General features: G+C 36.2%; 1 protein-coding gene across 18 annotated transcripts in view; it reads right to left on the bottom strand.

The window, feature by feature from the left end:
- TJP1 (tight junction protein 1) overlaps nucleotides 1–16,501 on the bottom strand; it is a 206,846-nt gene that overhangs the window by 141,335 nt on the left and 49,010 nt on the right. For all 18 annotated transcript variants that reach the window (XM_068204130.1, XM_068204133.1, XM_068204127.1 and 15 more), the window contains one exon: nucleotides 8,348–8,480. In XM_068204130.1, coding sequence (XP_068060231.1) covers nucleotides 8,348–8,480 — 133 coding nt within the window. The remainder of the gene's footprint in view (nucleotides 1–8,347; nucleotides 8,481–16,501) is intronic.

Raw genomic sequence — 16,501 nt, 5'->3', positions numbered from 1 at the left:
CACTCCTGAAGTACCTCCACACCAAGCTGGCCTGTCTGACTGAAGTCCTGCTTGGTGAGAGTACCAACAGATGGGCACTTTGAGAGAATCCCACTGAGTGAAAGGCTTGAGGCTTAAAATCTCTCAAAAACCTGAAGGCCTTAATTATAACTGTGGCTATTGTCTTTGTGCATCAGTTATGAAGATACTCTGATTTACCATGTAGATCAATTCTCCTATTTCAGGAAGAAAATATTTTTCCACTCATTTCAGTGTACAAACAAGTTTTAAGTACATGTGGAATACTAATATTCCCATCCTTAACCTTCTGTAGTATTGCCAGGCATGGATCAAGGAATGCTGTTTCTGAGACAGTAACAGTTTCTCAGTTACTTCTGAGAAAGTAAGTGTCTGAAGGTCAAAGGAAACATTTCAATTTCTTTTGCTAGAAAAAGCAGCAAGAAAAATTTCTGTCCCCACAGAAGACTGCATGCTGACACTGACTGTACCTGCATTATAAGACCACTATTATTTCTATGGAATTATTATATTTTTGCAGACATGCCAGTGGTGCCCACACATAGACAAGTGTTTAATGACAGAAGATTCCAAGCAGCTTTTGCAAACAAAAACAACATATTTTGCTTAATAATAAAAATCACATTTTAAAAGCCATTAGAATTAATCACCCAAACTCTAGTTTCCAAGGGGAAACAGTTCTAGTGAGGCAAAAAAAAAATAGCAAAAGCCAAAAAAAACCCAAACATCCAACAAACCTAAACAGAAAAACCTCCAGCAACCTAATAAAAATATTAAAACAGACATGCTACTAGCATATACATTGTAGTGATATATTTGAAAAGCCACTCATACTGACACTTCTGTTATTTGCTATTTTTAAGCACAAGGCTGAGAGCCTGCAATAGAAATTGTTGCAGTCTTTGCTTCCTCATATATAACAAGTCTGCCTCTTTTTGAGCACAACAGTGGAGAAAGGTCAAACAAATAAAATCTATCAATAACAGGAAAATAGATTGAGCAATATAATCTTAACTTCTACTCTAGAAATAAATCTGTGAAGAATGTTTGGCATGAAAGATAAATGCACTTAAGACTCAAAGCCAGTTTAGATTCACTCACATAAAATTCTTTTGGACAGAAACAATTATTTACTACACAAGTATCTAATGCCTAACAAAAAATTAAGGTATCTAATCTACAATAAGAATCCTTGATTTTTCAGAAAAAAAAATTACTTTAGCATTGACCTAGAGAAGCTTACATTATATGAGTGTTACTCTTTTCCCTGAGTCATCCCATCAATTTGCTTTAATACAACACTGATCATCATGTGGCTCCATACAGAGTTCAGCTCAGAAACTGAGACATTCAGAGGAGCTCAGAAGTATCTGAAAAGCAGGGATAGTGGTCATTCTAAAACACCTCTCTGCTTCCCTCCACCTCTGGGCTAGCTGAAGGACAAACAATTGGACCCTCATTCTTCGTGGGGCTGCAGCTCACTGGCAGGTGGGCACTGATATTGAGACTAAAGACATGACAACAGCATCCCACACCACCACACAAGGAGGAGCTGATTTTATGTAACCTAAAGACAAACTACACCACAGCCTACATATCTTTTGACATTTTACAAGATGATGGACCTGACAAGTCACAGTCATCCGCCAAGTATAATGGTGGTGGAGTAATCAAGCAGGTATTACTCTAACAAATGCCAAGGAGTATTTCAGTACAGCTCCATCTGCCCAAATTCACAGTGCCATTCTGAGAAAAAATAAAAATAACCTAAAACATGCACTCAGAAGTGTATTTCTAATTAAAATTAAATGTAAACACAGTTATCAGTTAACATCCTTGGTAGACTTAAACTGGAACAATGAATTTGTTGAGAAACGTAAATCAATCAGTCTGAATCAATTCAGAAACACAAATCAAGGTCAATCACAATTCAGAATTTAGCAAATTAAATTACTTGTTCATTTATGGTTAACTTCCTTAGGTTAATCTTAAGGCTGTATGAGCTTCACCTAGTATTATGCTTGAGACTTAATAATTTGCCTTGACATTTAGAATAGCTCTTACATAAAACTTTGGATTTGTTTTTAACTAAAAAGCAAGATGACAGAATAAACAATGCTGAAAATATACTCCTCTTTCCCAGAAGAGTTGTAATCTTGGATCAAAAGCCTCCAGTTTTTTTCTCCTTTATCAGTATTACATTTCCAAGCTTGTCCCAATTAAACTTTTTCCTCTGTATTTAAAACTATATATATTAAAACTAGTAATGTGTATATTTTTGGTTTTTTCTATATACTTGACCAATAAAAATACACATGTAAAACGGAATATCAGTTCATTAACTGTAAAATGCATAAAGTGCTTAAATATTCTTTTTTTTTTTATAATTTAAACTATCTTAGGTTAAATAAACTGGCCAAGACTGTATAAAGTCTGTACTGTTCATACACCATCAACAGATTAAATTATTATAATAAATGGGTTACAGTACAACAACAATATTGTGAAGCAAGACTAAGCTACCAGAGAGGATTTAAATCTCGGAAACAGCTGCACAGCAACCACACTTCTCTGAACAGTAACAAATTAAGGGCATCCACAAGACTCCAGCTGTGCTAATGAGTTCTTCCTTCCACATCTACAGAAATGATCAAAATACCTGCAGGACTTTTTAAAGAACATGAGCGCTCTTATGTCTCCATCCTAAGAAATTGAGGCTGATACATACCATATGTGTTATTATTAATTTCTCATTTCACAAGTTTTACAGACACATATTCGAACTAAAATACTCAGCAGGAAAATTAAGATAAATGGAAATATAAACCTGAAGAATTTTATTTTAAAAAAGAAAACAAAAATCAATGACTGAGTAATATCTACCACCTCAGAAGACATTTGTGAGATGATTCAATGGGAAGATGAGTTTGCAATAATTAAATAAAAAACTGCAATAAATCTCGGCTTCAGTACAGACTAGACTACCTTGCTCAGCAATATGTTCCATGACAGGTTAACCAGTATAGTGCAGTATTATGTTTTGATCACTGCATTTTTTTCACTGGGGGAATGGGGCTACTCACAGCAACAGTTACCCAACACACTGGTAAGGACATCTCCAACAACAAATTGATTCTAAGCCTGCTGTATGCTATAAAAATCTACCAAGGAGACTGGGGAAGTGAAATAAGAATGTCATCACAAACATCCATTCAAGTTAATCACTAAAGCTTCTAAAGAGCCTTGAAACTTCATTAGAAATTATAAAGCACGTGAAAGAGCAGCAGGAGCACAATGCCACAGCCACTGACGGGGAGCTGCTCCCCGGGTACTGGGTGCACACGCACCTCCCTGCACACAGAACATGCTGGGCACTCACCCCCACAGAGCATGCCAGGTCAATCACTCCATCCTGCTAATGAGAGCAGGCAAGCACACAGAAATACCGAGTTTCTGCAGCTCCTCTGCAAGAAATTATACAAGGTATCACCCCCACCTCCCTGTTCAAAGGCATAACACTTACTACAGTGCACTAAAAATTACTATTCTCGGTGAACACGTGTGCTCCCCATGTAAGGAAGGCAACAGCACATTAGCTAATTCTCACTTTCTGATTATCTCTTCCATTTTGTCATGCATTCCACAGTGCTTTATTCAGATTGTTCTTTGTACTTAGCTGTCTTTCTTTTCTCCTCTTTTCAGTAATCTCCTACCCTACTGTGTTACTTTTGTGCTTAACATGCTGACATCACAGACCTCTAAAGCATTAGTGCACAGCGATTCTAGCCAACATCACTTCATTGGCAGTATATGGCAAGAAGAGACAAAACAGTGCACCTGAAAAAGGAATTACTGGAAAGGAATGCAAAAGTAAGGAAAAGAAACCGGCATTGGTGTAACATTTTGCAAAATTATTCCTTGGATTTTAACTCCAATGCAAGTGGAAGTACACTGAAGTTTTTCTGCTTTGCTCCAGCTGCAGGTGAACTGAACCTAGCTGTGTGCACATTTAGTGAGAGCAGGCTAGCACCAGCTGCCTCCAGCACTGGATTTGTTCATATTGGAAATAACGGCAGTGCTCTGATTTCCAAGACAAGCTCCTTTGTCCAAAGGGCTGATTTTAGCAGGAAAGGCTTAAATCTTCACTCCTTTAAAAATACTCTTTTCAAGGTGCTGATTTTACTAAGCAGTAATTTCTCAAGTCAAATCAAAGAGTTACAAAACTAAAAAGTATCTTAGACATAAAATTAATTACATGAGCTCCTTACAAAAGCTTTCAAAGTCTCCCTTTCCTGGAAAACATCACCACTGACTAAAAGGAAAAGAAGGGAACAGTTTCTCTGCATCTACACGTTGTAGGGGTGGTCAGTGTTTGTGGTGCTGCGAGACCTGCACAAAATCTGTCATACAGGCAGCAACCACGAGATCCATTCAAACACCTCCGAGCTGTCACACAGCCTCCCAAGGCAGCTCACACACCAGAGAGGAGGACAACTCCCAGGGCTCTATCAAGAAGGGCAGTCCCAAAATGCACCTGCATCCCAACATGACCTTCAGAAGCCCTAGCATCAGTGCAGCACTTGAACAGCTTCAGAGCCATATGCAGCTAAAGAATCAAAGTTTAGTCACATCTTACCTATTATTAGAAATAGATTGTAAGGTCCTTGAGAGTAAACACTTCATGGTTGCACAATGCCTAGCACAACAAAAGCCCTGTCGACGAATTGGGCTCAGAAGTGCAACTGCTATCTGGGGTAGCTTGTACAAAGCCAGGGCTTGTTTCAGAGTTACAAAGATTAAAATATGGATGTAATGGAACATTAGTACAACAAGCTCAATCTACAAGGAAGTAGGTATTCCACATGTGCCCCAAGAGCTGATAATGCTATTCTTTATATTTTCTTCCTTTTTCCACAATGTAGACTAGGAGTTCTGCAACATTTCTGGGTTGAAAATAACCATTTGCCAATATTCAACATATAATACAGGTGTATTCTTTTATACATACCACTAAGGGCTAATATCTGGCACAGCATAGCATGATGGTACTCCTTTAAAGAAGAACTGAAGGGCAATAAAACAGATTTTACTTAGTTTGGGAGAACAGGTGCTAATCTGAATAAGTGGTAGTCCTAATACATGAAGAGGATAAAGGAAAGAAAAAGGGTGCAAGAAGCTGAAAATGGATACACATTTTAAGGGAGTTGCTGTGCTATCACTCTGTGGCTTAACATAATTTCATCACTTTATCTTCTCACTTGCTGCCTTAGCAAAATGGTAAAAGGAAGCATCACTTACAAACCCCAGTATCATCCACTTAAGACAGCAGAAGAAATAAAATTGAGATTTTGTCAGCAATCCTGCAGACTCTCACCACTTGTAATCAGGGAGAACTTATACCTTCTGGAAGGGTGTTGTGAGCTTAATACAGGTGAGCCAGGTATAGGATGTTAATACAAGTATGCAGTGCACCAGCTGGGAATTGTGTGCTTTGACAGGCCCACACAAATAATAGAATGGCTTGATTTGGAAGGCACCTTTAAGATCCCACCCCTCACAATGGGCAAAGGATGCCATCCACTAGATCAGGTTGCCCAGGACCCCATCCAGCCTGGCTTTGAACAGGGACATCCAAATCCCTGAGGCTTGCAGTGGGTCACTGCAGCAGCAGGCCGTTGGATACTGAGGTTCCACAGGCAAGGAGCTCTTGTGCACTTTTAGGTAGATCACCCATACAAAGAGCCACAGGTATAATCAAAAGCCATTAATATCACAAACTTCATATGTTACTAACTGCAGTAAACAACAGACTTGGCAGCATCACCTTGCCCAGACAACCCCCTGAAGGCACCCATGGTAATACCTCCCTGGCCTCTGCTGAAATTTTACACATGCAAAAGGCTCTTCACTGGTTATTCCCTCCCTTGCAAAGAATAAACCTATTTTTGAATGAGCCTCCCAGTTTAACTCAGCTCCTACAACTTGTGCCCAGCTTCAGGTGAAGCCACAGTCAAGTAGTAAATATAACTTTTTCATTTATTGAATTTTTGTATGGGCATACTGCATTGAAATGCAGAACTTCCCCACTGGGGACACATTTACTCACTTCAAGAAAAGAAAGCATAAGTTATTTTTTATGTCTTTCTGCTGTTAGGATTTGTCCTTGGTAAGAATTTGCTGAGTGAAACCTTTAAACAAAAGGTTTCAAAAACAGGTTAGTTTATGATGTATGTTGACATTACTTATTTTAAAGTGAAATCCAGCAACATTAAGAATTATTAATGGATATCATTCTCATTACATGATGAATGAAACCAACAGTTCACTGGATGCTGTCAGCATATAAGTTATCCACATATTTAAATATGAAACTTTTCAACTTTGCTGTGCATAAAATGAATATACTACAACATTAAATAGTTGTAAAGAGAACATTTAAAAAAGTCCCTTTGTGTTTTAATTTTTGTTTTAAATTGTTTTCTGTCTGCCAGTGCCTAAGTGTTTTAACTAGATGAAGACTCAACATGAAAAATGTTCCATTCTGAGAGCACTCTTGAAAGACTTAGGCATACTAATTTATTCAATTACTTCCTTAGATCTATTTTTAATCACAATTTGAGAACAATAAAACCGCAATTATACAATATCAAGAAATATTTCAGTATGATTCTAAATCATGTAGCAGCAAGAAAATCCATATTTTTAACTCTGATCTGTGTGCTTAGCTATTTAAATCTGTATCATCCTTTAACATGGGACCTCAGAAAAAGTGAACTTCCTTTACTGATCCTAATTATCAACACTAAGCTATTAATGTACGAATTTATACATGACATACTCTATATATTGCATGCTACAGATATAGCCGTGCCCATTATAATCTGTCTTGAATCTCTCTGCAAAGGTTCTACAGCATGCAAGAAATTCTTTTTACCGTTGGCTATAATCTCTTTTTCTTTGAAGGCCCCAAGAGTAGAGATAGATTTAGATAAAACTCCTTAATAGGACCACACAGATGAAGACCCATATAGCAGAAGGAAATTTTGCTCCCTAGGGGAATTTGTAACCTTCAGCAGAGCAATGATTACAGCGGGATCAGGGCTGTGACAACAGTTAGCACAGACACACCAAAGGCAGCTGGGAACGAGGCAGCACAGCCCCAGCACAGCTCCCTCACACTCCCCAGCCAGGGCACACGGCCGCGCAGGACTGGCCAGACCCAGAACTATCTGGGCTCCATACAACACACTACATCCCAAATCCTTCCCAGTAACTTCAGTACTTCCTTGAACAGCAAACAACAAGCTCTTTGTCCCAAAGACAGCGCTCCGAGACTTCGCAATTAGAAACAAAGCTGTCCTGAGGAAAAAAATACCAATTATGCTATTGGCATCATCTGTGAAAAACACCTCACTGATAGACAACACACTGAAACCACTGTTATGCCTTAAAGATGTTTCCCCAAATCCCATCTGAATATTTTAGTAGTATTGTTTCTAGCACCATGCAATGCCAGACAACATCTTCACATCACTATTGATTTCTACATTTTAAAGACAGCATATATTTTTTACCTCTTTCATGCTCATATTTCATAACGAATTTGTAATTCAACATATTCTTTGACATTGTTTAAATACTTAAATAGTAAATTATTTTAGCTTATCAGAATATAATTTGTTTTGACCAAATTCTCCTCAGTTAGTTGGGAGGTTGTCATGGTTCTTTAACATGATCACACTGAAATTTCCGAAACTGTAACACAAACATATCTGCCCCCTAACTGAAGAGAAGAGAAAAGGAATATACCAGTGCTGCCTAATTGAAGTAACCTATCACTTGTGATACCAGCTTTCAAGTGCTATAAGCACATACATCTTTTAGAAAAATATATTTCTTTTTCTAGCACTTTATTATAGCCATATGCAACTGAAATAGTTTTTTGGGTTTTGTAAAAAGTCATGTTTGACTTTAAACACAATTTCCAAAATCTCAGTATCAAAATAAAATTTGAAATCATATTTCGTTTTTCATGTTTACTCCATTTGCAGCCAATTTCTTAATCTTACAGAGGCAACAATGTTAAAATTTGACATAGAAATTTCTATCTCATGGTCACAGAAGAACAAGAATGTAGTTGTACATCACCAATCATATAAGTGACATCACTGCTCATAATATCTGGCAGTGTAGCAGGGCAATTAAAACATTAAATACAATACCTTTGCTAATCCGACAAACAGGTAAACCCAATGCAAGAAGCAAACTGCTTTATTAGTAAGATTCTCTTATCTTCATAGAGGAGAAATGTAAAAGATAAAGTACTTACAGTGAATTCACAGAAATCAATGCTATCAAGACTTTTGCTTCTGTGTATTCTCCCCTTTATTCTTCTTAAAGAGGGCTTTCCCTGACTTACACTACAGGTAGCACCATTGGGATTTTCGGAAGATGGAGTTACCCTGCCAAACAAAAAGAGCCACATATCAGACATAGAATACATTCTTTTATTTGCTTAAAGTAAAAAATTTACAAAGGAAAACAAATGACCATGCTATACATATAAAAATGTCATTCTAAGTGACAGTTTTCAATCACTAAGTGCCAAAATAAGATCACAAGTATGTAGAAGTCTAGCTTCTATCAAGACCACACTGCCTGTAGATTTTGTCAAAAATGTTCTGAAGTTATCTTTTTTGTAAAACGGTGTGTAGAATCAGAAAAAAAGATACATTGTAGAAAAATATATTTTACTTCTGAAAATTTAGAAGGACTATTTTTCTTTATTTCTTCAGTGGAAACCCAAGTCCTGTGACACACATTGATGGCTCTCAGTTAAATCACCAGGAGGCCTGGCAGTATTTGGCTTTTGACCTTTTCCAATTTCAGTGCTGATGATGCTTCAGCTATTCTAGCAATGAGCAACAACCAACAATACTGACATTAATAGCATCTGTTAAAGTTATAGGGGCAATATATTAAACAACTATGCTTGATAATGCCTTTCATCATATTGCAATCTACACATAGTCCTAGGGGAAGTCCATAACTAAAATATTTGGAGGAAGCAATCCATATTTCAATGAGCTTGTTGGAAATCACTAATGAGCAGAACTAAGTGGGGTTAACAATTAACTACTTGTATTAGGATTTGTGACGTGAATATTTCAAATAAAAATTGTCCCTAGTCAGACTGGCACTTAAGGAAAAGGAAAAACCTATTCCAGCAAATATACTCACCAAGAATTACCTAAAAATCTGGGTATGAAGACTTCAGGTTTACACTTATTTAATATTATTTCTCAACTGCAGCCATGGAAGATATCAAAAACCAGCTTAAACAAGAAATAATATGTATTTTCTTGCATTTCCCTAGTATTTGGACAGCAGTTCAGTATTTCTCTCAAAAACCATTAAGATTCCTCTCACAAAAAAAAAATACATTAGGATATTTTTAATGTTCTTTTACTTACAATTAACAGCTTTTTTATGCACATAAATGTTTGTGCAAAAAAGAAAGAAAGGTGGAGATGTCTTGAACATATGCATCTCCAAAACAGGACATTGCAGAGTGAGCCACATTAGCTCCTGAAATACACACTTCCAAAAACAAAACACAATAACCACCTGCTGAATACACTTGTTTAATTAGCAAGACTTCCAGGTCTACATAACGTCATAGTCAGGATAACATGGCCATGGGACAGCTAGGGAGAAGAAGTTACAATATCCAAACTTGAAAATTAAAGCAAATCCTTTCAAATCTCTTATTCAATTTGTAAAGACAAACACCTTCTTTTTTTTTTGTTGTTGTTGAATTACTGCAACTACCAAATCACTATTTTGCCTGATTTTGGGGGGTTTTTACACATGCACACAGACCTACATACAAACAGCTTGCTCTAAGTTCTCTTGATAACATGGTAATTTGGTTTAGATGGCTTTTCCCCTCGGGTTATTTTATTGCCAACTTTAAACTGCAAATTTCTACCTGAAAACATAAATATAATATCCACACAATTTAAATACAATATGAAACTCCTACTGAGACTGCACTGGAATTTTTTGTCTAATCATATATGGATTGAATTCTGAGAACCATGCCTGCCTACTTCAGTAACATATTTGTTCACACAGCAGAAACTTCAAGAACACCATGGATTCCCTGCTAAAATGTCTTCAAGAATTACCAGGACAGCTTTCCCAAGAAAGACAACTGCTCAGTCTCTATCTTGTTGCACAGACAGTGACATTTACGATGTTTCTTCTGTAACAGAGCTCTCCAAACATCTCTGCTCAAGTACCTAACTGAACACACTCTGTGTCCATGGCAGATGCAGATGCTGGAGCCCTCTGAGAGATCAATTGTTCCCCTGCTGTCAGAGTTTCTGTTTATTCTCTCTACAGGGAATATTTGAGGGCTGCCTACTCCATTACTTATAATTTGGGTTAATTAATCTTCAAATGCACCTCTGATGAATTAAATGCTTGGCAATTTAGACTTCGTCCTCATACTTAATAGAAAAGTTAAACAGCTGTAAGCTACACTGGGCTTTTCCTTATTTTGAATAACATTTCAAGCCTTTTATTTTAGGGCCTTACCCACAAATGTACATTTCTTTAAGCTGCAAGTCTTTTAATGTTTTCTGATACTGACAAGCCTTTATTAAAAAAAAAAAAAAAAAAAAAAAAAAGAAAACTACTTACATGGAAAAAACCAAACAAACACAAATAACAGGTTAATCAAAGTTACACAGTTTTAACAAAGAACTACACTAGTGGTATGTTTTAAAGGCCCTTCTGTTTAGGAGCTTCACCTTTACAGCCACTTGAAAAAATGAACTAGCTGCCACTTGCATCCAGCTATCATTTCATTCTGCTGGATAATAAATTATGGCTGTTACTCGTTAGCTTCTAAAATACAGAAAAATCTTTTTAAAGTTACAAAATATAATTGTAGAGAAGGAGTATCACAATCTATCTATTCCTTCCAATCCTTTACAAAATCATTAATTTCTAGATCGCTTCACAAGCAAATAAAATATTATTTAACCAACCAAAGAAAAATCCAATCAATATCATTGATATAGGGAATTGGGAACCTTTGCACTGTATGTACACCAAAGGAAGGATCTGAGGCAAGATATCCATACTGACAGCATCATAGGGGTTTTTGACTCTGTGGTTGATGAGGAGACTTTGGGACAAGTGCAAACCAATTAACTACCATCTTCTCCAGGGCCTCCACTCCTCCCACAGTCTCAGCAAAGGAAAGCAATAAAAGACCTGAGACTGACTTGGATCAATTTTACCCAGGCTTTGCAGAATGCCGAATGCAGCAATGAGACTCTCAAGAATCCATTTCCAGTAGCACTCCCGTAGTATTGCAACAGGAACTCCTTCAAATACTAGTGATTTCCACAGTGAATATGCCTCAAAAGTTCAGAATATAAAGTTCCAAAATGAGTGCAAAGTCATGAGAAAAGGAACAAAGTGTCTTGAGACTGACTCGAAACAAAATTATTAAAAAATCTGAAAAACATCTTTTTTAAATCCTTCTCTTTCGAATCATGCTTTGTGTTCCCAAAGTGTTCACTGTAATCAGAGAAACAAACTTTATTGTTTTTAAGTGAATACTGAAACGATAATGCAATCCTCCATGGTTCTGGCATCTGAACCTTAAGTTTAAAAAAACACTTATTAATAAAATTTGCTGCATCTGATTGTCTCTTTTCAATTTTTATTTGAATCTCTGAATTAATACAATATTAACAGCAAATTGATAAGTGAATTGCTAAGTCACTCTAATACCTGCATCAGGAGTATAGAGGAATTATCACAGGCTAAAGGAGAAAAATATGTAAGAACACTTTTAAAGAATCTGAAGGCCATCAACTATTTTAAAGCAAGTACTCTTGAACACAAGCCTAGGAATGATATGTTCAAGGAAGTCCAGGGCTTCAAAAAGTAGAATATAGCATAAGGATCTTTGAAGGTAGTCAATTCCTGACACCTTGCTTCAAATTTGCTGTTTCTGTTCAAATAATGTGTTTAATATTCTGGAAACATAACACCTTTTTAATGGAGCTCATCACAGGAATCCTAAATTAAGGCACCCAATTCATTAACTTTTGAAAATATTAGTCAAGTAAAATGGAACCATTTTGTATAGCCCACCTGGAGTCTGAGGCCCTTATTTATTATCCACAATTCTTACAACGGTTTCATTGACCTTGACTGCTTCCTGATCATATATCACATTACATAACCATGACTCTAAAATATTTCTCTAGTTTGTAAAATAAGCAAAAAACCTAAACTTTCACTATCTGTATTCCACTGACAAGCACAGTAGCCTAACAAAATAACGTGCAACAGTGACTTCAAGGTGAAGTGTCATATCAAGGGCTAATGACTTACTACATATTATAAAATAATCAGATGGTATGAGTATTACATGAGTTTATGAATAAAAGCTATATTTTTAGTCTACTCACACACAATTACTATTTATAACAAATTTCAATATTACCTGATTTTTTTGTAGTTTAATTATGTCTGAAATTACTAGTGTCATCTTAATTTTAGACAGACCAGTTACATTGAAAATCTTTCAAGAACTTCATAAACCCTCTTCTTGTTCAGTGATTATAGTTCTGAACAATTTTATAAAAGTCAGCATCATAATGTTTAAAAAACATGTCTTGAAATGACACATTTTCTGTATTTGTTTTCCAAGTGCAGTATTAGTGCTAGAGTTAATGCAGAGTGCACAAGGTTTTGACAATTATGCAGCCTCAACAAAACTTCTAATGGTGAGATAATTATGACACTTTTCATATACGGCAAGTCGCCTGCCTATCCTGTAAAGAAAGCATTTAAGTTCTTGTAGCAACACCAAAGGCAAACTTCTCAGAAACTTCTGCCTCTGGTAGCTACACAGATCTCAGCTGAGAGATGTACAAAATTCACATAATTATTATACCTCCCATTAAAAGCCAGGCTTCCTCAGCACCACCAAAAGTGAGGACACAGGCTGGGCTCAGCTCACTGGGATCACTGGCTTCTGTCTCAAACACAAGGCTGGAAAAGCTGAAATTTACTCCCACTGACCAGACTGGAAATCCTAACAATTACAGTTACTCAATATTAATATTTGAGAAAATAAAAGTCAAGTTTGAAGCAATGTTAGAGACACTGAGCACTCAGCTTCTGTGCTGAATTCTTGTGCACCTCTGCAAGTATGTTGATTCTAAGGATGGATCCTTATCCATGCCTCCCTCAGGAAAAAAAAAGAATTAATTAACTTGCAACATAAATAAAGCTTTACAATGGGCTAAACTGAAATTTTTATCCTCATTTCAAACAATATTCACTGGAACCAGTAATCAGAAATGGAAAATATCCATTCTGAAGATCTGTACTTTTCCATAGAGTTCTGTAGAGACACCAAGAAGATCAATCTTTGATGTTTTCTTTCTCCTACATTAAGGTGCCATTTACCATTATTTAATTATACTAAATATGATGATACTTGGAACATAAACAAACAATGACAGACACTTTTCTCCCTAGGGATGGTCCTAATGATAAAACAGACATTCTTCATTATAAGCCTGGGCTTCTACAGCCAAGACCCAACTTAAATACAGATAGTCTGAGACAGCAAAGCATTCAGTGCTTAATTCCAGACATGCTGGTTACTCCTCACTGATTTCAAGTAAGTTTACTCCTATGCTTGAAAATAAATGTGCCTGTGCAGTATCTTACAAGAAGCAGCTATTATTTAACATCCAGGCTTCCATATCACACATTCTTTTAACAACAGCACCAAACAGGGGAACTGGATCCTGTCAAAATTCAAATTCTGTAGTGCACTGCATCTGCATTCTTTTCTGTAACCTAGATTGCCTCAGAAAACTACCAATCATTCTTAGAAGAATGTAAATATGGAATAGTCTCAGTCATTTCCATAATCTCCCCAATGAAAACCTATCACTAACTGAGCTTTTTGCCTTTTTTCATTATGCTGCACTCCCCTGCACCAAGGGGAGCAGCAGGGGTGTTCGCCAAAGCACAGGAACTCTTTCAGAGTAAAGGCAAATGCCATAAGAAACAGAAGGGAACATTGGTGAGAAGAACTATTAGAATGGATGGAATATCCTATTGGGGGTTTTGTTGTTGTTTATCTTTTTTATCTGTTTCTTTATTTGCCTGCTATATTCTCCTTGCAGCAGAGAAACATAATAATCAGTTTGATAAGAAATTATGTTCTACCTCTGTAACTCCCCTTAATAATGTGATTTAGCATTTCTCTATTGCAAAAGGACTCAGGTTGCACATATCAGGATTTCAGTAAATATTTCTAAAAATTTACTATTTTTAAACTACTCCCAGTTCAGCTGTCAGTTTTTTCTTGACCCCCTTTGCAGATGATAGTCCCTGCTTCACTCTACCTGTACTAGCAGAGTTATGATGGTGGGTTTTGTATCCAAATACTGTCCCTCCAACAAGAGGATTAAAAACATCCTACTCATCTCGTTTAGGCTCCTACATATTAGATTACAACACTGCACACACACAGGAAAGGGTCTGAATCAGCAGTTCAGGACTCCAGCAGCTTCCTCCAGCACTGAGTCCAGAACTACTGCCCCAAGTATACCTCATCATAGAATTACAAACTCCACACAAAGCAGGTTTCTGTCTCCTCCACCTCCCACTGCAAGCCTGTGGCATAGCTTCCTTCTCTCCAACTGCCCACTTTATTCTTAGCCACTTAATAACTATTTATTCTTAACCCACCGTGAGACATTGGTATTTTCATTTGTAGCTCTGCTTCCTTGCATCACAGAATAGGACATACATTTTGGTGGGGGGGGAAGCAGGAGAAAAGCGGAGTGACAGATGCTCTCTAAAGAAATAAAACATTGCTGTTACCTTTTTCATTTTCTTTCAGTAGGATTCAGGTGGATTATCTCCACGAACAAAAGGATGAGCATTTTAACCCTTTTTTGTTAAATTATATCTTTGTTTCCACTTACAATATGGATTCACATAAGAAAGAGCTTATGAATCTCATTGGTTAAAGAGAATCTTTTAAGTTTTTAAAAATAAGCAAATAAAAATGGATTAAAAAGCACCCTCTGACTATAGATGGACTTGATTTATATGTTTTCTTTAGGTATTTTTGAGATTTCCAATGATACAGTATTGGAATATGCTTTTGGTTTATGTATTGTAATATACACAAATATTGCATTCATTTGAGTAACAGCAACATATTTTCTCTCTAAGATTTTCTTAATGCACTATTTGATAAAGATTGTGCAGAAATAAGAAAAAATTAACATGACAAAGTATCTTTAAACACTTCTCCAAGTGCTTCAGAAAATAGTATTTAATCCATAAGCATAAAATCTATCCATACAGATAATGCCTAATGCTATTAAAGTTCTTAAAGAAAATGAGAATACATAAAAGTTCTTAAAGAAAATGAGAATACATATTCTGTCACCTATTAATAAGAATATCCCAAAGACATACTTTTAAATGCTCAAGTAATTTACACATTTCCCTAAAATTAAAAAAAAAGTTTGCCTTATTTTTTTAATAATTTTAGTTAATTTTTCTTTAACACTTTTAGTTAATTAACACACAGCATTGCATTGCAGCAACATGATGTCAAGCTAGAAATGTTATGAAATGCAATGCTTGTGGTATGTATTAGTGTGGAGCCACTATAATATTTTGCTGTACCTCAAAAAGCACAGAGCCTCACCATGAAACAGGACAATATAGAGCTGGTCTAACTCCAACTGGAGACAAAGTAGGAGTTGAACCAGATCCTTTCAGATTTACTTTTAAAGCACACAAATACATATAGCTTTCCCTTAACATGCTAGCAAACAAAACACTTCCAAGAAGACATACAAAATATTAAATAGAACACTGTCATCATTACATTTTCCATAATTAAACTTCTCAAAAGATGTAACACACAACTGCATCCACTGCTGCACACAGGAGTGGCATTTGAGAATAAAAAAGGTATGGTACACTTTATGTAACTTACATAATCAGAATCCACCCACTGAATACATCGTAAATACATCTGATTAAATGTAACAAAACTTATCTACATGATAACATTTTTGTCTAAAACTTCATTTGATTTTTTTTTTCTTTACAATCAGGATGAACACATTCATCAAACTGTGCTCTATCTGCAAGGAATAGCATGATCTGGAATTAATGACAGAAAGCTTACTAGTTCCACATTATGTTTCTTCAGTTGATACATTTTCTTGACACTGTCTATACTAGCGGAAACTGTGAGGAAAAACAAAGTATTAAAAACCTCACATTCTACAATTCATGTAAGGCCCATTTTTGTTACAACTGCTGACATGAAAATATTTTTATTTGCAAACTATCTATGTTTAAATAAAATGACCTATCATGCCTTCTCTGACACTTCACTTTG

The sequence above is a fragment of the Anomalospiza imberbis genome, chromosome 13 (assembly GCF_031753505.1).
Source record: "Anomalospiza imberbis isolate Cuckoo-Finch-1a 21T00152 chromosome 13, ASM3175350v1, whole genome shotgun sequence".
NCBI lineage: Eukaryota > Metazoa > Chordata > Aves > Passeriformes > Viduidae > Anomalospiza > Anomalospiza imberbis.
Note: the sequence above shows the minus strand (reverse complement) of the source record. Positions and strands in the feature narration are given on the sequence as shown.